The 23,943-nt window shown below is 41.2% G+C and overlaps 1 protein-coding gene across 1 annotated transcript in view; it reads left to right on the top strand.

Moving 5' to 3' along the window:
- Positions 1-23,943, top strand: part of lsm14ab (LSM14A mRNA processing body assembly factor b) — an 88,424-nt gene that overhangs the window by 47,411 nt on the left and 17,070 nt on the right. The window contains exons 3-5 of the mRNA XM_072279077.1: positions 7,730-7,862; positions 19,354-19,476; positions 22,146-22,310. Of these exons, the coding sequence (XP_072135178.1) occupies positions 7,730-7,862; positions 19,354-19,476; positions 22,146-22,310 (421 nt within the window). The remainder of the gene's footprint in view (positions 1-7,729; positions 7,863-19,353; positions 19,477-22,145; positions 22,311-23,943) is intronic.

Raw genomic sequence — 23,943 nt, 5'->3', positions numbered from 1 at the left:
ATGGGACAAATGGATTTCCCGCTTCATTTGGCAAGGAAAGAAACCTAGAATTCGATACAACACCTTACAGTTAGGGAAGGAAGGAGGAGGTATGGTTCTTCCTTGCCTGAGAAATTATTTTTATGCCTCACAGATAACCCCTCTGTTATATTGGTGTAATAGGGAATATAAGGCTAGATGGAAGGAAATAGAATTTGGATTAGTTGACAGTTTTCCTCTACAGGCCTCAATAGCTGACAAAGGATTGATGGCCCAGTTGGAAACATTTAAAAACAGTTGGATAAATCTTACATTAAAAGTATGGCAGAAGGTGGTTAATTCATGTGGAATTAATAACATGTTAAAACTCTTTAGATGGTGTGCATATGATACCGAATTCCTTGCCAACAGAGGAGATAAAAGATTTGAGCTATGGATAAAGAAAAGTCTTACAACCTACCTCTCATTTATAGATAAAAGAGTATTACAAAGTTTCCAAATCCTGCAGGACAAACATGGCCTAGAACATAATGACTTTTTTAGGTAACTTCAAGTACGAAACTATGTTAACCAGAGTTGTAGATATACAGACCTATCAACAGTAGAATTAGAATTTTTCAAGATTCTGAATTCGGCTTGCAGTTCAATACCTAGTAAATCAGTTTCTCGATTATATAATGCACTCTCCCATACTAAAAATGTAAATACGCTGTATATATTAAAGAGAAGTGGGAGAAAGAAGCGGGGTTGGTACTTTCAGAGGAGGCTTGGGGGAAAATCTGCAGCTTTCAATGGTCCTCAACTAATTCTTTGACTTGGAGAGAACATTGTTGGAAAAACATTATAAGATACTTCAAGACCCCATATCAGGAAAAATATAAAGATACAAACGTGACGTGTTGGAGAAGGTGCGGCTCCAAGGAGGCAAATCATTTTCATAATTTCTGGGATTGCCCTAAATTAAGTCTATATTGGGAAGGTATTCATAGAACATTAGTTAACGTACTTAGGTCCCAGATACCTCTGAACTTTGAGAAGCTCTATTTGGGGCATGTATTGTTTCTTGAACAGAAGGAAGATATAAAGTTGCTGCAGGCCCTCTTAGCGGCAAGTAAGAAATCAATCACTAGAAAGTGGCTAAATCCAATACCACCTACATTAGAAGATTGGCATGAAATTATCTTGGAAATATTTAAAATGGAAAAGTTGACTTACTCCCTGAGAATTCAAAAAGAAAAATTTTATCAAATCTGGAATAAATGGATTGAATATATAACCCCAATGCGAGCAGACTTCAGATGACTCTCCTAATGATTTATACTGTTCTTCTCATCAACACAGTAATATTGCTAACGTAAGCACCCCTAGTCTAAATGTCTGTTTTTTTTGTTTTCTTTTGGAAAATAGAGAATTAACACAAGTAAAGGGAAAGGGATAAAAAAATGAAAAAATTAAGTAAGTAAGTACATAGGGATTGGATAATTATGTCTGCGGGCAGGAGCAAGCATGAACAAATTAGGATATAAACACCTACAATGGTTGTTACATAGGCTTATATACAACATTTTGGACCAGTGGAAATGGTCCAGAAGAGTTATATGGAAACTATTATTACCATTTTTCTTAACAACTAATACCATTACTTAGCCTAATAGATTAGAATTACCACAGTACATAATTATCTATTTAAGTGTCTAATTTCCTTTTATATCATCTCAATGTGTACTTAAGAATGTATAAATAATTATAGTTTTATACATATAAAAAATGGAAAAGGTTATATGTGTGAAAAAAGTACATGATATTTGTGAATTCCTTATCCAAATAAAAATAAAATTAAAAAAAAAAATCAATAATTCCAAAAGATTAGGAATAGATTTTCAGGATTGGAGATATAAACCAAAAGATCATCTGCATACAGAAAAATCTTATGTATGGTCCCATTTATAGAAATACCGCGAATATTTTTAGCTTCGCGAATTGTTATAGCCAAAGGCTCCAATGCGAGATTAAATAATAAAGAACTTAGTGGACACCCTTGTCGAGTACCTCGTGAAAGTAAAAAGAAGGGAGACCTAAGATTATTAGTAATGACAGTAGCAATAGGGTTCTTATAGATCATTTAAATCCACTTATTAAAATTATTACCAAAGCCAAATCTCTCTAATACATTAAACAAATAAGTCCATTCAACTCTATCAAATGCCTTTTCTGCATCCAGAGAAATAACACATTGAGGTATTTTGGATAATGGTGAATATATAATATTCATCAATCTCCGAACATTAGAAAAAGAGTAACAGCCTCTAATGAAGCCTGTTTGATCCATAGAGATCATTTTATATAAAATGTTTTCCAAACGGTTAGCCATTATCTTGGAAAGAATTTTAGCATCCATATTTAATAGCGAGATAGGTCTATAAGATGAGCATTCAGTAGGATCTTTATCTTTCTTAAGGGTTAAAGAAACAGAAGCTTCATAAAAAGAAGGTAAATTACCTTTCTCAAAAGATTCATGAAATATTTCCAAAAGGTATGGAGAAAGTAATTTTTCAAATTTTTTGTAAAATCCTACCAAATAACCGTCAAGTCCAGGAGCTTTACCTGATTGCATTGACCATATAGCTTTCTGAATTTCATGCTCAACAATTGGAGCATCAAGGGTCTGTTGATCTTCAGCAGTAATTTGAGGAAATTTAATCTTAAATAAAAAAGCTTTCATTTTAGAGCGATCTGCTGGAAACTGAGATTTATAGAGATCGAAATAAAAATCCTGGAAGATATTATTAATATCATCATAATTATTTACTATATCCCCATTATCTTTACGAATCTTTAAAATTTGTCTTTTAGCTTTAGCAGCCCTTAATTGGAAAGCTAATAGCCTATTATTTTTATCCCCAAAAATATAAAACTGACTTTTTAATTTAAGCAAATATCCTTCAATAGGATAAGTTAATAATAAATTATATCGTGATTGTAGTTCTGCTCTTCTTTTAAACAATTCAACGTTTGGAAAGATTGCGTTGAGATTATCTAATTCTTTAATTTGTTTAGCAATTTTATCTAATTCTATTTTTGTCTGTTTCTTCAACTTAGCTAAATAAGAAATAATCTGACCACATAAATAAGCTTTTAACGTATCCCAAATTACTAACTTTGAGAGGTTTCCTGTATTATTAAAGAGAAAAAACTCTTACCTGAGTTTCATTAAACTCAACAAAATCTGAACTTTGTTAACAAATGTTCGGAAAACGCCAAGGTGGTCTTGTAGAAACAACATCTTTCAAATCAAATATTAAGTTTAAAGGAGCATGATCAGAAATAACAATTGCATCATATTCACATTTCTGAACATTAAGTAAAAGTTGAGGGTCAGCTATAAAGTAGTCGATTCTCGAATATTTATTATGAACATGTGGAAAAGAAGGAATATTCTCTATCAGCAGGGTGCATGTGTCTCCAGACTTCGATTAAGCCATAATCAATTAAAAAGGAATTAATAAGTGATACAGAACGATTAGGGAGTTGATGTCTAGATGATGATTTATCTAACAGGGGATTTAAGCAAATATTAAAATCTCCACCTATTAATAACATATTTATTTAAATCAGGTAATAGAGCAAAAATATTTTTAAAAAACGAAGGATCATCAGTATTTAACCAAAACCATTTTCTTATTGTAAATGGTTCCTTTAACAATCAAAAATCTACCATTAATATCAGATATAATATCCTCTTGATTAAAGGGAATATTGGAATCAATAAAAATGGAAATACCCCTAATCCTACCCTGAGAGTTTGCGTTAATCTGAGGGCCCTTCCAAAATTTAAAAAATCGATTGTTATCACATAACCTGACATGTGTCTCTTGCGCAAAAATTATATCAGGTTGGAATCGATTAATAATTTTAAATGTTTTCTTACGCTTAATAGGATGATTCCAACCACGGACATTCCAACTTAAAACATTTAACTGTTTAACTACCATCATGAAACTTTACATCTAAAGAAAACAATTAAAGGCATGTCAGGATAGAAAAAATTTAAACGGTGGTAATACACACAATGATAATAATTTGTATACGCTCTGGAATTCCATAATGGGAATAAAAAATAGAAATGAAAAAAAAGTAAAAAACCCACCCAACCTACAAACCAATTTCCCCCTGGAATCAATAAAGTGTGACTATGACTATGAAAGCCCAGAAATAAGTCGATATTAACCGACGCAAGCCCCAAGAAATGCATAGAAGCAATTCTGAACTCCACCTGCCTAAGTAAAAGGTACAAATTAAAAAAAAAGTAATCTGTCTCCCTCTCCCGGATATATGACTCATTACAGACGACATACAACCCATTACAATTAAGTTAGAAAAAAACAGTTAACAGAAACTACCTTCAATTTGGAAGGTAACTTTCATAACATTAGATAAGAAAAACAGCACTTCCAAAACAAATTCTTGAAATATTTGCACAAAAAAGAAAACATTGCCATCTTTAAATTTTTACATCTAACTATAAAACGTAAAAAAACCCAAATAGTAGTTAAAAGTTCTTAACAAAACCATACAAAGCAAAAAGAAACAATTAAATCGTATATATATATATATATATATATATATATATATAGCAAACAGAAAGAAATTCTAAATGGTTTAAAATTTCTACAATCTGCCAGTAGATCCCATAAAATACCTTTTAAAATTAAAACCGTCCAGACCAGTGTATCTCAAAGGTAAAGGTACTTTTTAATACCCAGACTTTCTGTACTACTCAATTCTTCCGATCTCATCATTTCTCATATCGCAAAATGATCAAATAATTTGAAGTCTTTTAAACTTCAGGCTTCAGACTCATCCAGGAGAGAATTGATAAAACGCAGTGCATCGGCTGGATCTTCAACGATACGAACCCCAGAGTCTTTAGCAAAAAGCCTTAGCTGGATAGAGAAGGAAGGGACGCATCTGTTTTTGAAAGGCCATTCGCATTACAGTCACAAATCCAGAGCGTTGTTGAACAACTTTGCTTGGAAAATCTTGAAAGAAACGAATCTCAGAGCCTTGAAATTTAAGCAGTCTTTGTTTTCTTGCCAGTTTAATAATGCGGTCTTTGTCTCGAATATGGAGGAAACGCACAATAACATGGCTGTCTTTATCTTTTTTTGGAATTCCAACTCTATGAGCTACCTCAATGTCGGGCAATTGTGAAAACGCTTCAGGAAATAGAGATTGAGACATTTTAGCGAAATAGTCCAGTATGTCGGCAGATTCTGATTCCTCTTTCAATCCAATAATTCGAATGTTATAACGACGAGAACAATATTCCAAATCGACAATCCGACGTTGTGCTTTTTCCAAATGAGGGGAAATGTCATCTGCATTACAGGTTACTTCTTTAGGATCCGAGCTCAAAGAATCAATTTTTCCCTCCAAAGGAAGAAGATTTTCTTTTAGTTGAGTTAATTCAGCGACAATAGAGCTCATTTGACTCGCTAATCTGTTAACCCAGGCTGGATCTTCAGAAGCTTCGTCAGTTTTTTTAGATTTACCATTACTAGCATTGGGAATTTTTTTAGTGCTTCTCAAGGTAGCCATAATTATAATTAACACTTTGAAAGATCCGACTGAATAAAGTTAAAATTTCAAAGTTTAAGTCGGGAAAGGAAAAAATTAAAGGCAGACAGAAAGACACTGTGTCTTACATGTCCACAGGCAGAAGGTGGAGTCCCTCCTCCAGTGATCTTAAACCTTGATCAAGCCACTCCTCAGCTACTTTTTCCTTGCAGAAAGATTGAAAGGTATAGCTTTTAGAACTCTTAGTTCAACTTGCCAATGGCAAATAGTTTAGGTGTTGAAGGGAAGATTTCACAGCAGCAGAGTAATCAGAGAGTTTCTTCTGTCTCTTGATCTTTTCAAGGAAACGCTCTTGATCTTTTCAAGGATTTCAGGTTCCCTGGCTCCCATCATCTTATTTTTGCCGTGGATGTCTAGTCCCTATGCATCTCCATCCCCCACCAGGAAGGCCTCAAAGCTCTCCGTTTCTTTCTGGACACCAGACCCAAACAGTTCCTCTGCTCCTTACTCTAAATAATTTCTCCTTTGGGTCCTCCCACTTACTTCAAACAAAAGGGGTTGCTGTGGGTCCCAGCTTTGCCTGCCTGTTTGTTGGCTACATGGAACAGTCTATGTTCCAAGCCTACACTGGTGACGGTCCCTCACTTTTCCTATGCTACATCGGCGACGGCATTGGGGCTGCTTCCTGCACCCGTGTTGAACTCAATGACTTCATCCACTTTGCCTCCAACTTCCACCTGGTCCTCAAATTCACCTGGTCCATTTCCTTCCCTTTCTCGATCTCACTGTCTCTATCTCCAGAGACAGCTTATCCACCGATGTCTATAATAAACCAATTGACTCTCACAGCTACCTGGACTATACCTCGTCCCACCCTGCTACTTGTAAAAACACCACCCCCTTTTCTTAATTCCTCAGTCAGCCGTATCTGCTCTAAGGATGAGGCTTTTCATTCTAGAATGAAGATGTCCTCCTTTTTCAAAAAAAGAGGCTTCCCTTCCTCCACCAGCAATGCTGCCCTCAACCACATCTCTTCCATTTCACACACGTCTGCTCTTACCCCACCCTCCCGCCACACTACCAGGGATAGGATTCCTCTTGTCCTTACCTACCACCCCACCAGCCTCCACATCCAGCACATAATTCTCCAAAACTTCCACCACCTCCAACTGGATCCCACCACCAAACACATCTTTCCCTCCCTGCCCCCCCGCCCACTTCCGCAGGCATCAATCCCTTGTCCATTTGTTCCTCTCTCCTGGCACTTATCCTTGCAAGTGGAGCAAGTGCTTCACCTGTCCTTACACCTCCTCCCTCACTACCATTCAGGGCCCCAAACAGTCCTTCCAAATGAGGCGGCAATTCTCCTGTTGGTTCGTTGTGGTCATATACTGTGTTTAGTGCTCCCGGTGTGGCCTCTTGTTTATCGGTGAGATCCGATGTAGATTGGGAGACCGCTTCACCAAGCATCTACGCTCCGTCTGCCAGAACAAGTGGGATCTCCCAGTGGCCACCCATTTTAATTACACTTCCCATTCCCATTCCGATATGTCGGAATAAGGCCACACTTAGATTGGAGGAACAGCACTTTATGTTCTGTCTGTGTAGCTTCCAACCTGATAGCATGAACATTGATTTCTCAAACTTCCAGTAATGCCTCCACACCCCCCCCCCCTCACCATTTCCCATCCCCTTGTCCTGCTCTCACGTTATCTTCTTGCCCGACCATTGCCTCTCTCTGGTGCTTCTCCCTCCCTCTTTCTTCATTCTTCCAGAGCCTTCAACTTCCTAGCTCTTTGTTTCATCCTTCCTCCCTCCAAGTTTCACCTTTCGTGTTTTTCTCTCCCCTCCCCCACCACCTTTCAAATTTACTCCTCAGCTTTTTTTCTCCAGTCCTGCCGAAGGGTTTCAGCCCGAAACATCGACTGTACTTTTTCCCATAAATGCTGCCTGGCCTGCTGCGTTCCACCAGCATTTTGTGTGTCTACGTGGTGAAGGCTTGTGTGTGGTAATTGACTTGGCTATCCAGCATGTGAAATGATTGGGAGTCTTGGAGGGCAGTGGGGGGGTGGGGGCGGAGAGATGCTTTGGAAGAGAAGAGCTTCCTTCCAGCAGATCTCAGAGTACCTTGGGTAGAGATCCCTAACTTATTTTCCTTTTTTTTCCCCTGCAGTCTTCCCTTGGCTCGTCCTCAAACTCATCTTTTCAATCAGTTGGTTCCTATCCACCATTCAGCAGAATGCCAGCGTACAGCCAGTTTGGACCAAGCCCGCTCGTGACGCAGCAGTATAATGCAGTCGGTGTTGGTAAGTTTAGGATCGATTTTGCTCTAAGCTGGAAAGTAAAATCTCAGTCCAGTTCAGAGGTGATAATATTCTATTGTTACTGAGTCTTTCAGCTAATATTAACAACATTAGAGCTATCATGCTTCCAATGAGATGCTGACCCTGTGATCACATGCATAAAATCTGAGGGCTTGTGTGCAAACTAAGGAGGTCCTATAGCACAGTTTGAATGACAAATGTGCTCCAGGTGTTGGACTCATTTGTAAGACTATAAGACATAGGAGCAGAATTAAGCCATTTGGCCATAGTGTCTGCTACGCCATTTCATCATGGCTGATCCAATGTTCCTCTCAGCCCCATTCTCCTGCCTTCTCCCCCCGTGTTCCTTCGTGCTGTGAGCAATCAAGAATCTACCAATCTCTGCCTTAAATATACATTAAGACTTGGCCGGCACAGGCGCCAGTGGCAAAGAGTTCCCCAGATTCACCACTCTCTGGCTAAAAAAGTTCCTCCTTGTATCCGTTCCAAAAGGATGCCCCTCTCTTCTGAGGCTGTGTCTTAGATTATCCCACCATAGGAAACATCCTCTCCACATCCACTCAATCAAGCCCTTTCACCATCGATAGGCTTCAATGAGGTCACTCCTTATTCTTCTGAATGCCAGTGAATACAGGGCCAGAGCCATCAAATGGTCATCATGTGACAAGCCATTCGATACGGGAATCATTTTCGTGAACCTCCTTTGAACCCTCTCCAGTTTCAGCACATCCTTTCTAAGCTTGAGCTGTTCTTTTTTTACTTAATCTGACTGAAGCCTCAAAGACCTAAAGCCGGCATCACATCTCCACTCTTTGACTCTGTACACTCAGATGATGGCCTCTGCACTTCCCCATCTTCCTTTAATTTGCTTTTGCTACTCAATCTCAAACACTGATTTGTTACTGGGAAAAGCTCTTTTATCAGTGTAGCGACCAGCTGCTGGCTTTTCTACCCGGGTGTGGACCTGAGTGAGATTTCTTCCTTCCGATGTCCAGATTGGTTGCTGGTCAAAGCTGTTTCAGCTGTAGCAACCCACTGCTGGTTTTCTACCGGGGCAGTGGACCTGAGTGAAATTCCCTCCATCCGATGTCTGAATTGGTCACTGGTCAAAGCTGTTTCAGCTATAGCAATCTGTTGCTGGCTTTCCTACTTGGGCAGTGGACCTGAGTGGAATTACCGCCTTCTGATGTCTGGATTGATCGCTGGTCAAAGCTCTTTTTCTGTCAAAACAATTCTGAACAAATTAAATAATTGTGTGCTTCATTGATGGTTTGATGATTTGTTATGTAGAAACGGGCATCAAGTTATGAGCACGCTTCAAAAAAAACTTACCAGTTATGAAATGTGCCTTATTTATTTAGAACATAGAACGTAGAATAGTACAGCACAGTACAGGCCCTTCGGCCCACAATGTTGTGCTGACCCTTAATCCCTACCTCCCATAGAACCCCCCACCTTAAATTCCTCCATATACCTGTCTAGCAGTCTCTTAAATTTCACTAGTGTATCTGCCTCCACCACTGACCCAGACAGTGCTTCCACGCACCAACCACTCTCTGAGTAAAAAACCTTCCTCTAATATCCCCCTTGAACTTCCCACCCCTTACCTTTAAGCCATGTCCTCTTGTATTGAGCAGTGGTGCCCTGGGGAAGAGGTGCTGGCTATCCACTCTATCTATTCCTCTTAATATCTTGTATACCTATCTTCCTTCTCTCCAAAGAGTAAAGCCCTAGTTCCCTTAATCTCTGATCATAATGCATACTCTCTAAACCAGATAGTATCCTGGTAAGTCTCCTCTGTACCCTTTCCGATGCTTCCACATCCTTCCTATAGTGAGGTGACCAGAACTGGACACAGTACTCCAAGTGTGGCCTAACCAGAGTTTTATAGAGCTGCATCATTACCCCGCGACTCTTAAACTTTATCCCTCGACTTATGAAAGCTAACACCCCATAAGCTTTCTTAACTACCCTATCTACCTGTGAGGCAACTTTCAGGGATGTATGGACATGTACCCCCAGATCCCTCTGCTCCTCCACGCTACCAAGTATGCTGCCATTTACTTTGTACTCTGCCTTGGAGTTTATGCTTCCAAAGTGTACCATCTCACGCTTCTCCGGGTTGAACTCCATCTGCCACTTCTCAGCCCACTTCTGCATCCTATCAATGTCTTTCTGCAATCTTCAACAATCCTCTACACTATCCACAACACCACCAACCTTTGTGTCATCTACAAACTTGCTATCCCACCCTTCTACCCCGACATCCAGGTCATTAATAAAAATCATGAAAAATAGAGGTCCCAGAACCGATCCTTGTGGGACACCACTAGTCACAACCCTCCAATCTGAATGTACTCCCTCCATCACGACCCTCTGCTTTCTGCAGGTGAGCCAATTCTGAATCCACCTGGCCAAACTTCCCTGGATCCCTTGCCTTCTGACTTTCTGAATAAGCCTACCGTGTGGAACCTTGTCAAATGCCTTATTAAAATCCATGTAGATCACATCCACTGCATTACCCTCATCTATATGTCTGGTCACCTCCTCAAAGAACTCTATCAGGCCATGCTAACTGTCCCTGATCAGACCATGATTCTCTAAATGCCCATAGATCCTATCTCTAAGAATCTTTTCCAACAACTTTCCCACCACAGACGTAAGGTTCACTGGTCTATAATTACCGGGACTATCCCTACGACCTTTTTTGAACAAGGGGACAACATTCGCCTCCCTCCAATCCTCCGGTACCATTCCCGTGGACAACGAGGGCATGAAGATCCTAGCCAGAGGCTCAGCAATCTCTTCCCCTGCCTCGTGGAGCAGCCTGGGGAATATTCCGTCAGGCCCCGGGGACTTATCCGTCCTAATGTATTTTCACAACTCCAACACCTCCTCTCCCTTAATATCAACTTGCTCCAGAACATCAACCAAACTCATATTGTCCTCACCTTCATCAAGTTCCCTCTCATTGGTGAATACCGAAGAGAAGTATTCATTGAGGACCTCGCTCACTTCCACAGCCTCCAGGCACATCTTCTCACCTTTATCTCTAACTGGTCCTACCTTCACTCCTGTCATTATTTTGTTCTTCACATAATTGAAGAATGCCTTGGGGTTTTCCTTTACCCTACTCACCAAGGCCTTCTCATGCCCCCTTCTTGCTCTCCTCAGCCCCTTCTTAAGCTCCTTTCTTGCTTCCCTATATTCCTCAACAGACCCGTCTGATCCTTGCTTCCTGAATCTCATGCTGTCTTCTTCCACGTGACTAGATTTTCCACCTCACTAGTCACCCATGGCTCCTTCACCCTACCATTCTTTATCTTCCTCACCGGGACAAGTTTATCCTTAACATCCAGCAAGAGATCCCTAATCATGGACCACATGTCCATAGTACATTTCCCTGCAAAAACATCATCCTAATTCACACCCACAAGTTCTAGCCTTGTAGCCTCATAATTTGCCCTACCCCAATTAAAAATTTTCCTGTCCCCTCTGATTCTATCCTTTTCCATGATAATGCTAAAGACCAGGAAGCAGTGGTCACTGTCCCCCAGATGCTCACCCACTGAGAGATCTGTGAACTGAGCCGGTTTGTTACCTAATACTAGATCAAGTATGGTATTCCCCCTATTCGGCCTGTCAACATATTGTGACAGGAATCTGTCCTGGACACACTTAACAAACTCTGCCCCGTCTAAACCACTGGAACTAATCAGGTGCCAATCAATATTAGGGAAGTTAAAGTCACCCATGATAATAACCCTGTTATTTTTGCACCTTTCCGAAAACTGCCTCCCAATCTGCTCCTCGGTATCTCTGCTGCTACCAGGGGGCCTATAGAATACTCCCAATAGAGGAACTGCTCCCTTCCTGTTCCTGACTTCCACCCATACTGACTCAAAAGAGGATCCTGCTACCTTACCCACCCTTTCTGTAGCTGTAATAGTATCCCTGACCAGTAATGCCACCCCTCCTCCCCCTTTCCCCCCCTCTCTATCCCTTTTAAAGCACTGAAATCCAGGAATATTGAGAATCCATTCCTGCCCTGGTGCCAGCCAAGTCTCTGTAATGGCCACTGCATCATAATTCCATGTATGTACCCAAGCTCTCAGTTCATCACCTTTGTTCCTGATGCTTCTTGCATTGAAGTACATGCACTTTAGCCCTTCTACCTTATTACCTTTACACCCTTTATTCTGCTTCTCTTTCCTCAAAGCATCTTTATTTGTTAGATCTGGCTTTACTCCATAGACTATACTTGCAGTTCTCACATGACCTTTATCCACCTCCACCTCAATATCTGCTTTAACACTTTGGTTCCCCTCCCCCTGCAAATCTAGTTTAAACTCCCCAGAGCAGCACTAGCAAACCTTCCTGCAAGGATGTTAGTCCCCCTCCAGTTCAGGTGCAACCCGTCACGTCGGAACAGGTCCCACCTTCCCTGGAACAAAGTCCACCTTCCCTGGAACAAACCACAACATTTGGCTGCTCACCCTCCTTCCTGAGAATACTAAGAACTCGGTCTGGCACCAGGGAGGCAACAGACCATCCGGGATTCTTGATCTCTCCCACAGAACCTCTTATCTGTCCCCCTAACTATCAAATCCCCTATCACTACTGCTCTCCTCTTTTCCCTCCTTCCCTTCTGAGCTGAGGGTCCAGTCTCGGTGCCAGAGACGCAACCACTGCAACTTGTCCCTGGTAGGTCGTCCCCACCCACAGAATCCAAAACAATATACTTATTATTGATGGGAACGGCCACAGGGGTGCTCTGCTCATTCTGTCTACTCCCCTTCCCTGTCCTGACAGTCACCCAGCTACCTGCCTCCTGACTTTTAGGGGTGACTATCTCCCTGTAACTCCTGTTTATTTCTGCCTCTGCCTCACGAATGATCTGAAAGTCATCCAGCTCCAGCTCCAGTTTCCTAACTCGGTTTATTTATTTGGAGATAACTGTGTGGAATAGGCCCTCCTAGCCCTTTGAGCTTTGCCACCCAGCAACCCACCGATTTAACCTTAGCCTAATCAAAGAAATTTACAATGACCAATTAACCTACTATTAGTACGTCTTTGGACTGTGAGAGGATACTCATGTGCACACGAGCAGAATGAGAATGCTGGAATTGAACTCTGAACTCCGACACCTGAGCTGTAATAACATTGTGCTGACTGCTTCGCTACCATCTGCTTCTTTATTTGCCTTAATGGTGTCTGATGCAAGTCTCAGCTTGTGTAGGGAATGGAGATTTTTTTTCCTCTGGTGGATGAAGGAGGAAGTTGTTGCCTTTGTCCCAGTGACTGCTGCAGTAGGCTTGAAAAACTCAGGAATGATGCTATGAAGTAGATTGGAATTAAAGCCCAGCCAAGTAAAGGCTGGATGTATTTATGTACTCAGCCACGAGATCACCTAGAACATTGCTACCATCAGGGAGGTGGTACAGGAGCCTGAAGAGACACATTTAGTGTTTAGGGCCAACTTCTACTCCTCCACCATCAGATGTCTGAATGGACAATGAACCCTCAGTATTTTTTTTGCTCTCTTTTTGAACATATCTACACAGTATATGTTGTGTGTATATAGAGGGCTGGAGAAGGGGGAATCTTACAGGAGAGGACAGAAAGTCATGGAAGAAAGGGGAGAAGGAGGAGGAGCTCCAGAGGGAGGTGATGGGCAGGGAAGGGGATACAGTGTGAGAGGGGAACGGCATTAGGGAACGATGGCAGGGAAGGGGGCAATTGCCAGAAGTTTGCAAAATCTTCCAACCTGAGTGCAGCCGCATCGTGGCAGTAGAAGGGGCCATTGACTGACATGTTGGAATGGGAAGTAGAGTTGAAGTGGGTGGCCACTGGGAAATCCCGTTTGTTGTGGCAGGTGGACCGAAGGTGTGTGTATGCATTTATTATTGTAATTTATATTTTTAAACTATTTATTGCATTGTACTGCTGTTGCAAAACAACAAATTTCACGACATATACCAGTGATATTAAACCTGATTCTGATTCTACAGCATGTTATGTACACTGCCAGCAGAAGTGGTGGATGTGAGTTTGATTTCAACATTTAAGCGAAATTTGTACAAGTACATGGATTGGAGGACTGTGGATCATGTGCAGGTGAATGGGGCTAGGCAGATTAATAGTTTGGCATGGGCTGAACAGCCTGTGGTGCCCTACAACTCTGTAGAGTCTATCAACATTCATCAGACCAGACTTGCACTCCTGTGTTAAATATTGAAACAAAGTAAAGGTTTGCTCGTTCGGTAACAATCTCGTGCTGTGGACAGTTGCTCATCAATTTTTATGCCATTGGTTTCCATCTCAGATGCACGCAAACCAACAGGAACTGAAGCAGAGCTAATGTGAGAATCTTGTTCTTCAGTGTGGATTTATGAGTTGGTGGAATTTTGTTTCTGAAAAATAAGCAGTGAAATGAAAGTGCTGACGTGAAAATATTTGAAGCTGTTTGGTTTACAGGGGCCATATCCCATGAATGTCCAGGTAGATAAACAACTTGTAATAGGAGATAGAACAGTTCTACACAACAGGAATGAACCACTCACAATATCTGTGCTGACCATATCAGTTTGAACAAATTCCATCTGCCTGCTGGTGATCTATGTCCCTCCATCCATCCCCCGCCTGTTTGTGTGTTTCTGAATGCCTTTTAAATGTTGCTATCTTATCTTTGTCCACTGGCAACACAGTCCACCTTCCACTCAAAGTTCAAAGTAAATTTGCTATCGAAGTACATCTATGTCAGTATATACAACCCTGAGGTTCAATTTTCTTGCAGGCATTCACAGTAAATACAAAGAAGCACAACGGAAGCAATGAAAATTTGCACAACAAAAATGTTATTTGAAGGAAAATTACAAGCTCCAGATTACAGTGATAGTCCAGAAGTACAGTGCATCCAGAAGTTTTGTGAGCTGTCCCACTCTGTGTGAATGAAGATGTGTAAAAACCTTACCTTTCACATCTTCATACTTTTCTGCTCTCCTCCTTAAGCTTTCCTTTTGTCCTTTCACCTGAAGTGTGTACCCTTTAGTATTTGACATTTCTACACCTGCACCTTATGCCACCTCAAGTAAGTTTATGTTTTTGCTGTCCGGCACCATCTCTCTTCCTGCTTCTTCAGTATTCACATGGCTGGAGAGTGTTGGTGTGACTCTTTTTATTTTGTATGCTCTCTTTTTGTCTCTGACTTTCTTTGGCAGTTTGGTTCTTAGATGTTAATTGTTTTGCATCAGTCACATTTGTTTTTCTGGTTGTTTTAGCCCAGTATTTTGTTTTGGTCATCTGGGGCCCTCTGACATTATTTTCCCTTTCAATCTCTGTCCTAGTCACGTTTCTCAACTCTGGCTGAAACACCTCACCTTTAAAACCTCCAGAGATATATCACATTGATTATTGCGATGTGGACTTCATCCTTTAGTGAGGGGAAATTTCTTCACTCAGAGGGCTATGAGAGTGTGGAGTGAACTGTGAACAAGTGGTACATGTGAGATCAATTTCATCATTTAAGCAAATTCTAGATAGGTACAGGGATGATACTAGTATTGTTGGATATGGTCTTGGTGCAGGTCAGTGGGTGTAGGCAATTTAAATGATTTTGGCATGGGCTAGATGGGCCAGTTCTCTGCTGTACTTTTCTATGACTGTGACTTTACAGAAATGTGCAATCTGCTTAATCACTTTTCAAAGTTTAGAAGAATGAGGGGTGATGTTATATCCAGTAATGAGGTACATGGGTACCACGGTAGCATAGCGATTGGTGCAATGTTATTTCAGTTTGGGGCGTCAGACTTCAGAGTTGATTTCCAACGTCATCTCTAGGGAGTTTGTACGATCTCCCTATGACCACATGGTTTCCTCCATGTGCACTGGTTTCCTACCACAGTCCAAAGACATACCAGTTAGAAGGTTAATTAGTCTTTGTAAATTGTTGTGTGATTAAGCTAGGGTTAAATTGGTAGGTTGCTGGTGGCAAAGCTCGAAGGGCTGGAAATGCCTGTTCCACACTTTATGTCTAAGTAAAATAAAAATATGGCCATCCTCAGCCCTATCACTCCAGTTTCCATCCTCCTGCCAACTTAACCCTCCCCAACAGTTCTAGCAAATCTACCCATAAGGATATACTTTCCCCTCAGGTTCCGGTGTAAGCCGTCGTTTTTGTACATACCTTCCCCAGAAGAAACTGCAATGATCCAGAAATCTGAAACCCTGCTCCCTGAACCACTTCCTAAGCTACTCTTTATCATCCTATTCCTGTCCTAACTTGTGTGTGGTACTGGAAGTAATCCACAGATTACTACCTTGGAGGTCCTGCACTTCAGCCTTTTTCCTATCTCCCTATACTCACTACACAGGATCTCTTTTCCTTTTCTACCTACGTCATTGGTGCCAATGTGCACCACAACCTCTGGCTGCTCATCCTCCCTGTTCAGAATCTTCTGCAGCTGCTCTGAGACACCCTTAACCCCAGCACCTTGGAAGCCACATACCATCTTGGCCTCTTTTTCACAGCCAAAGAATCTGCTGTCCATCCCCCAACTATCGAGTCTCCTATCATTGCCTCCCTGCCTGACTTTACCCTTCACTGCTGACTTTTTGCTGAGGGGATTGGCCACAAGGGAACCCTGCACTCTGAGTGTGAGTGACTACCTCAGTAAAAGTCTCTAAGGTTTTCAACCTCCCGGATGATCTTAAGTGCATCCAGCTCCAGCTGCAGTTCCTGTACCTTGTCAGTAATGAGCTGAAGTTGGGTGCACTTCCTGCAGATGTATTCATTGAGGAAACCATTAGGTACCCTGAGATCTCACATCTCACAGGAGGGCCATTTTACCACCATAACCCCCCATCCTGCCTTCACTTGTTATACCCCTAACTTCTAAAACCCAAGTTTTAGCCTGTGTCTGTTCTCACTTAAGCCTCTTGAGCTAAAGCCTGTCCACTCTCACAATGGTCACTCCACTTAATCCTTGCTTCTTTTTATTTATCATTGTAAGTTACTGTTAACCCAAGCAATTTCCTGCTCCACAGACAAGTCCCAGCAGGCACCGCTCGCTTTTTAAAACTGGCAAGTGAAGTCCACAAGGAACTTTCTCCAGCTTGCTCACCCGTGGCTGGGGTATCAAGGGTAGTGGTCAGAGCCAGTTGGTCAGTCAGGAGAGAGATGAGAAGAAATGTTTTTACTCAATGAGTAGTGATCTTTCAACTCTTCTACTATGATGGCTCAGTCATTGAGAATATTCAGGACCAAGATTGGTGGAGTTTTGGGGATATAAATTAAGGGATATATTTTTGATACAGGAAAAACCCTGAGGTGTAAGATCAGTAATGGCTGTCATAAAGGTTGGAGCCAGTTGAAAGGACGTCTTGCTGCTTCCCCAAGTTATTTTGTTCAGTTACTCTTCTTCATATTTCCTCCTCCCCTTCCCTCTTCTTACATTCCCCAGTCTAGCCTCTTACCGCTTCCCCTCACCTGCCCATCACCACCTTTGCTGCTCCTCCTTCCCTTTCTTCCATGATGCACTCTTTTCTCCTATCAGATTCTTTCTTTCAAGCCTTTTACCTTTTCTACCTATCTCCCACCTCCACAGCTACTTACTTCATCCCCCATCTCCTTATTCTGGCATCTTTCCCCTTCCTTTCCAGTCATGATGACAGCCTGAAACAACACAAACAAGAGGGTTCCTCCAGCATTTTGTGTGCGTTGCCTGAAACACCAGCTATTTCTTCATTTCCATATATGCTGCCTGACCTCCAGCATTTTATGTGTTGTTCCTCTGTGCTTTTTTTTGCATTTCACCCAAGCCACGTCTGTTCTCATTCATTATTGGAGTTTTCTGTGTTTTACATAGAAATGATACAAAGTGTGGAATTGGTTCCTGTTCCTATTTGGCTTGCATTCCAGAGCTAAGTCTAACAATCTTGTCTTCCTCTTTGGGTCAGAAACATATCAGTCAGGAAAGTTCCTGTGAACTTAATACAGAAACTCTTTTCAATGGTTTGTCCTTCATTATCACTTGTCTTTGGGTTTTGTGTACAGTAGTTTCTGGTTCATAGGGACACATCAGGACCAGTACATTGCGGTCCAATTCTGAAGTTTCTTGGAAATAGTTAAAAGAGTATAAAAAAGAGAAATTAGCATTCAACTAAGTAACAAATTATGTATTTATTGAAATACAGAACAAATTAGAACACTACCAATACTACTACAGTGCTATAAAACTGTATTAGTTCCTAATAGTTATCAACAGAAGAATTCATCCAGTGTGTACTGGCGTGTTCACTTAATTGTAAATGAACAAAATCAACGCAGACACCTACTGCAGATAATGGACTACCTTATACAATGCATTGCATTCTCCAAATCTTCATTTTCATTGTGTCACTCAAGACGATTGTGGATACCTTAAAATTCTTCGTAATGCCTAACTTGTTGATGTAGTGAAATCGTTTCATTTTTCACTACCGGCCTTTTTTGGCATCTCCAAGCCTGAATGCTTGAATCCAGCAGATGTGATGCTGTGGTCTCGCCTCTACCTGTTCCTCCTAAATATTCTTCATGTTCTCGGAGAAATGGAGACCCTGCTTGAGTCAATTCTTTAAATCCAAGTATGTTCATACATGTTGAATATCAACCCAGTTAAATGCTGCCCTTTGGGTGGTGGGTTCATTGTATGTACTTTAGAATGTAGATAAGTTTCATTTTGCAGTGATAATCTCCAGGAGGGGGCAGTTAGTATTGTGATGAGAACAAACTCCAGGCTATCAAGCAAGCCAAGGTGATGCCACTGGTAATCAGAATCAGGTTTAATATCACTGGCATATGTCGTGAAATTTGTTGTCTTGGGGCAGCAGCATATTGTAATACATAATGACAAAAGGCTATCAAATACAATTAGAAATATATATGTATATAATTAAATTAAGTAAGCTGTGCCAAAAAAAAGAGAAAACAAAACTATTAAAATGGTTGTTCATGGGTTCATTGTCCATTCAGAAATCTGATGGCGGAGGGGAAGAAGCTGTTCCTGAAACAGTGAGTGTGTGTCTTCATGCTCCTGTATCTCCTCCTTGATGGTAACAATGGGAAAACTGCATGTCCTGAGTGATGGGAGTCCTTGATGATGAATGCTGCTTTTATAAGACATCGCCTTTTGAAGGTGTCCTCGAGCTCGCCTTTCTTATTGTCTGGGAATATTAAACTTTTCTTGTTTAAAAATTAGTTATGATGTATTTTTTTAAATTTCTGATAGTGGGAGATTAAGTGTTCTTGGGTTTGCATGTGATAATGCCAAAGTAGATTTTTACATTTGTTAAAAAGCCTGTCTGAATGGTGGGTTATATTTAGTTCTTCATTGTCAGTATTGGTGAATTTTAATGTGCCAGACTGGGCAGTCTTCATAATCATTTTTTTAAAATTGACTTTCTTTCCTTGTTTTTGTTCCAAAACCGCAAACAGGAGGCCCCTCGTCTTCTTTCAACAGCAACAAAACCAGCTTCGCATCACTTACACAGACCAGCTCACTGGGTTCGACCGTCAAACCCGATTCGAGCTCTCTGAAATTGCAGTTAGCTTTTCAGGGTAAAGTCTTTCACATTTTCAGTCTTTCTTTGAAAAAAACAAATAAATTCTTTCCAAAGCATAATTTTGAATTTAAAAGTTGATTTAGAGATGATCTCCCTAGTCATTGCCCAAGTTGAGCAATATGATTTAGAAATGCTGTGTCTTCAAGAGATTCCAGCATAAGCAGTAAGTTTCAGTCAATCTCCTATCTGAATGGTTCTCCTTAAGATTCTGACTTGCACTGCCTGCAATTTTGTTAGTCTCCTGGCCAGTTTTCATTGTTGTATTCAGTTGATTGCCTTCTGTATGTACCAAAAAGAATGATGCTGTCTGGCATTTCATTCCTGATGCTGGTCTTGCCATATCCTGTGTCCTGTAATTGGGAATGGAAGCCTGATTTTCTCTTACTTTCCACTCTGCTTGGCCTAAAGACCCAAAATGAATGGTATTATCCCAAGAATAATTAGCAAAGGCAGTATTGAGGGACTTTCAATTCTGGGAGCTTCTAATTTTGGCTCTACAGGAACCAGTAAACTTTACCAGGAAGTGTGTCTTTCTAATTATTTTTCTTAGGAAGATTAAATTTTTGCCTGTGAGCAAATGGAATTAGATTTTGAATTCAAGACAATTTCAGTATTATTGTTTTATTTTCAGTGAAAACACTTTTTGCTTACCAAAATGGGAGCCTTGAGCTTTAATACCATTGTTTGAGAAATCACTGTTTACCACAACACTGAAGAACTCCTATTGTCCTCTTTGAAGCTAGAACAGATGATCTTTTACATCTTTCTGACTGTGCTGTTGGGCCTTTTGTTTATCTCCTTTATCCCAGAAGCTGCATTGCTTGCATCGTTTCCTCAGTACTGCACTGATGGGTCTACCAGGACTTTTCTGCTTGGGCTCTGGAGTCAGATTGAACCAGGAATTTATGTGTGTGAATGCTACCAACTGAGCCACAACTCTGTCCTCTTATCATCCCACTGATTGGAGTTCCCACCTGACCTACTTAATTCCATTCCTATCACTAATGGGCATAGGACTCCCTGCAATGGCTTCCCTTAGTAACCCCTACCTCATTGTCTCATGTATTGTACAGTGGTCACTGTTGGGCTGTTCTGTGTTTGTCAGCTTGTCTTCGTCACCTTCATCTTCACTGAACTATCACCATATCTTTCATTTGTCCACCACTGTGTTGCGCTGCTTCCCTGATCTCTGGCATTGAGACCAAAAGATATGGGAGCAGAAGTAGGCCATTCAACCCACTGAGTCTGCTCCACCATTCAATGATGGGCTGATCCAATTCCCACTCCCCTTCTTCTCCCCAGACCCTTTGATGCCCTGGCTAATCAAGAACTTATCTATCTCTTCCTTAGATACACCCAATGACTTGGCCTCCACAGCCGCTCGTGGCAACAAATTCCACAGATTTACCACACTCTGACTAAAGTAATTTCTCTGCATTTCTGTTCTAAATGGACGCCCTTCAATCCTGAAGTTGTGCCCTCTTGTCCTGGACTCCCTACCGTGGGAAATAACTTTGCCGTATCTAATCTGTTCAGGCCTTTTAACATTCGGAATGTTTCTATGAGAACCCCCCTCATTCTTCTGAACTCCAGGGAATACAGCCCAAGAGCTGCCAGACGTTCCTCTTACAGTAACCCTCTCATTCCTGGAATCATTCTCGTGAATCTTCTCTGAACCCTCTCCAATGTCAGTATATCCCTTCTAAAATAAGGAGCCCAAAACTGCACACAGTACTCTTAAGGGTGGTCTCATGAGTGCCTTATAGAGCCTCAACATCACATCCCTGCTGTTATGTTCTATACCTCTAGAAGTGAATGCCAACATTGCATTCGCCGTCTTCACCACGAACTCAACGTGGTGCAGAAATTGAATGAGCAGAAAAATCTGTCCTGGACTCGTCTGTTTCCTGCTACCGGTTCTGTTCCTCTTCCTGGCAACTGTCTGGAGCTGTCCATTACTAAGACTCCCTTTTAATGCTGGCAGTTTTGGTCCTTGGCCTGGTCATGTATTTATTACCTCCAGACTTCAGTACTTTCCTGGTATTATGTCCTCTGATTTGAGCTGATTCAAAACATTGGTTCTCGTATCCATACTTGCATCAGGTAGGCAGGGCCTCATTTTATCATCAGAACATATCATTTTTCAATTCTCTCAGCAAGAAGCAATAGGCTCTTTGCTTAGATTATCAGCTGTTGTAGGATTGTAAAGGTGTAACCTTAAAGAATGTGACCATACAATGATAATTAACTTTACTGTAAATAATACTTTTAAAATGGTGTTTGCATTTTCATGCCTTTCTCTTCATCTTCCTGCCCTCCCCTGTTACCAACTGTCTCTTAGCCATGTTGAAAACAGTGATACATTTTAAATATCAGACCAGGGGTTCAGGGCCCTGAGTCAAAAATCTGTACAACTCTTTTGGATGATCTGATGCGTCTCCCTGTTGGTCATTTTAGGAAGATTTTTTGAGTTTGTGAAGCTTTGTAGGCAGGAAGGGAGCCCTGGAGATGGCTAAAGTTCCACATTGATGTAGTTCTAAAGTTGTCTTTCAGAAACCCTAAATACCATCCTTTGGTTAGATGCTCTGTGATTCAGTTGAAATGTTTGCACTGCGCAGCCGCTTTCTGCATCTCAATTTATTTAATCTGTGGATTATTTTTCAGGCCGATCGAGTCCAAAACTGGAGCCCTTAAGAAAAAGTCCAACAATGGAGCAGGCAGTGCAGACACACACTTCTCAAGCGCCTGTAGGGAGAAGGAGCCCTGTGCTAGCTAGGCCACTGCCTTCGGTTCAGCAGAAACCAATGGATACTCATGATACAAGGAAAGGTAAGAAGACAGGTGATCCATGAACCACATGGGTGGCCCACTTTGCACTTGTGCCAAAGTTGGACTGGTCTGTCCAACTGGAAATATACAAAGTTGTAGTGCCACGCTGATGTATTGCTACTCGACTTGCTATGTAGGCGCTGAGAGTTTGCAGCTTGTTAATACACCACTGAGGATCAGGAGGATCTGATTACCCCCTGGAGTGATGACAATTGTTGAAAATTATTACTTTTTTCTTCTGGCCTTAAATTAATGTCCCATGTCTGAACTGCTCAGGCATACTTCATTTTTCAGAGAGGACTGTATTTTCCTGTCCTTCTCTTTCCCCCATCTCACTCTCCCTTTTCACCAACCGCTTCTGCCAACTGTACTGTCCTGTGAAAACAATGATTGGTGAGGAACACCAGACGAGCGGAGGATAGGAGAAAGGAGTCAGAATCAGCACAGCTCATTCTGATAATTTAAAGTGTCTTCCTGTCAGTTGTTATAGTTGTCAGTTGAGCTTGCGGATGCTGCCTGCCCACTTGATGGTCTAGTCTAGAAAAAAATGATTCCCCATGGAAGCAGTGAGGTGAGAATACACTCAGTGAGCACTTTATTAGGTACCTCCTGTGCCGAATAAAGTGATCACTTAGTGTGCTTGTGTTAATTGGTTTCGTTCATGTTCAGTTGTTGAATCAAGTGGATCCCTTTAATTCATTAAATAGTATTTTTTGAGCATTAAATAGCACCATTTGTACTACAGAAATACCTCTGGTTTGCTCTAGAGAACAAAGTTCAAATCAGTTTCATTATTTTATGGATGGAATGGCAGTGTAGCATTTAGCATAATGCTATTACAGTGCCAACAACCTGGGTTCAGTTCCGCAGTCTGTAAACAATCTCCCCATGACCGTGGCAGTTTCCTCCGGGTGCTCTGGTTTCCTCCCATGTTCCAAAGACTTTTTTTGTGCTGACTTCTTGAGCCAGAAGAGCTTGTTACCATGCTGTATCTCTAAATATATATATATTTTTTAATTTCTAATCTTGCCCATCCACTTTCATATTATTTATACCATCCCTCCCTGTCAATAAGGTCAGTTTTCACTTGCCTTGCAGTTATATCTTTTGAAGGATGTGGTTAGAATGAGCTGGTGGGAAGTGGAAGTGTAGTAGTTAAGTGTAAGTAAAGGGGAGAGTAGGATTGGTCACATGAAGGATTACAACAGAAAAGAAAGTGTCGAGTTCCATGGATGTGTTGTAAATTTAGCATAATGATTTGAACATATATTGACATGTTTCAGATTAGACAAAAGTATGTTTCAGGGTCATCAAAGTATTTACAAAAATTAAACAAGATCTGCAGATACTAGGAATCTTCAACAACAACACAGAGAATGGTGAAGGAACTCCGCAGATCAGGAAGGGAATAAACAGTTGCTGTTTCTGACTAAAACCGTTCATCGGTGCCCTTCCTTTCCAGTCCCGAAGAAGGGTCGCTGCTCAAAACATCAGCTGTTTATTCCTCTCCTGCTGAGTTCCTCCAGCATTTTACAAAGGATTGTGACTTCATTTGGAGATAGCCAGTCAAAGTTGCTAATATTCATTAAAAAGTTGGAAGATACAACTTGTGAAAGGTTATCTTTTTTAAGAA

The sequence above is a fragment of the Mobula birostris genome, chromosome 15, assembly GCF_030028105.1.
Source record: "Mobula birostris isolate sMobBir1 chromosome 15, sMobBir1.hap1, whole genome shotgun sequence".
NCBI classification, from domain to species: domain Eukaryota; kingdom Metazoa; phylum Chordata; class Chondrichthyes; order Myliobatiformes; family Myliobatidae; genus Mobula; species Mobula birostris.
Note: the sequence above shows the minus strand (reverse complement) of the source record. Positions and strands in the feature narration are given on the sequence as shown.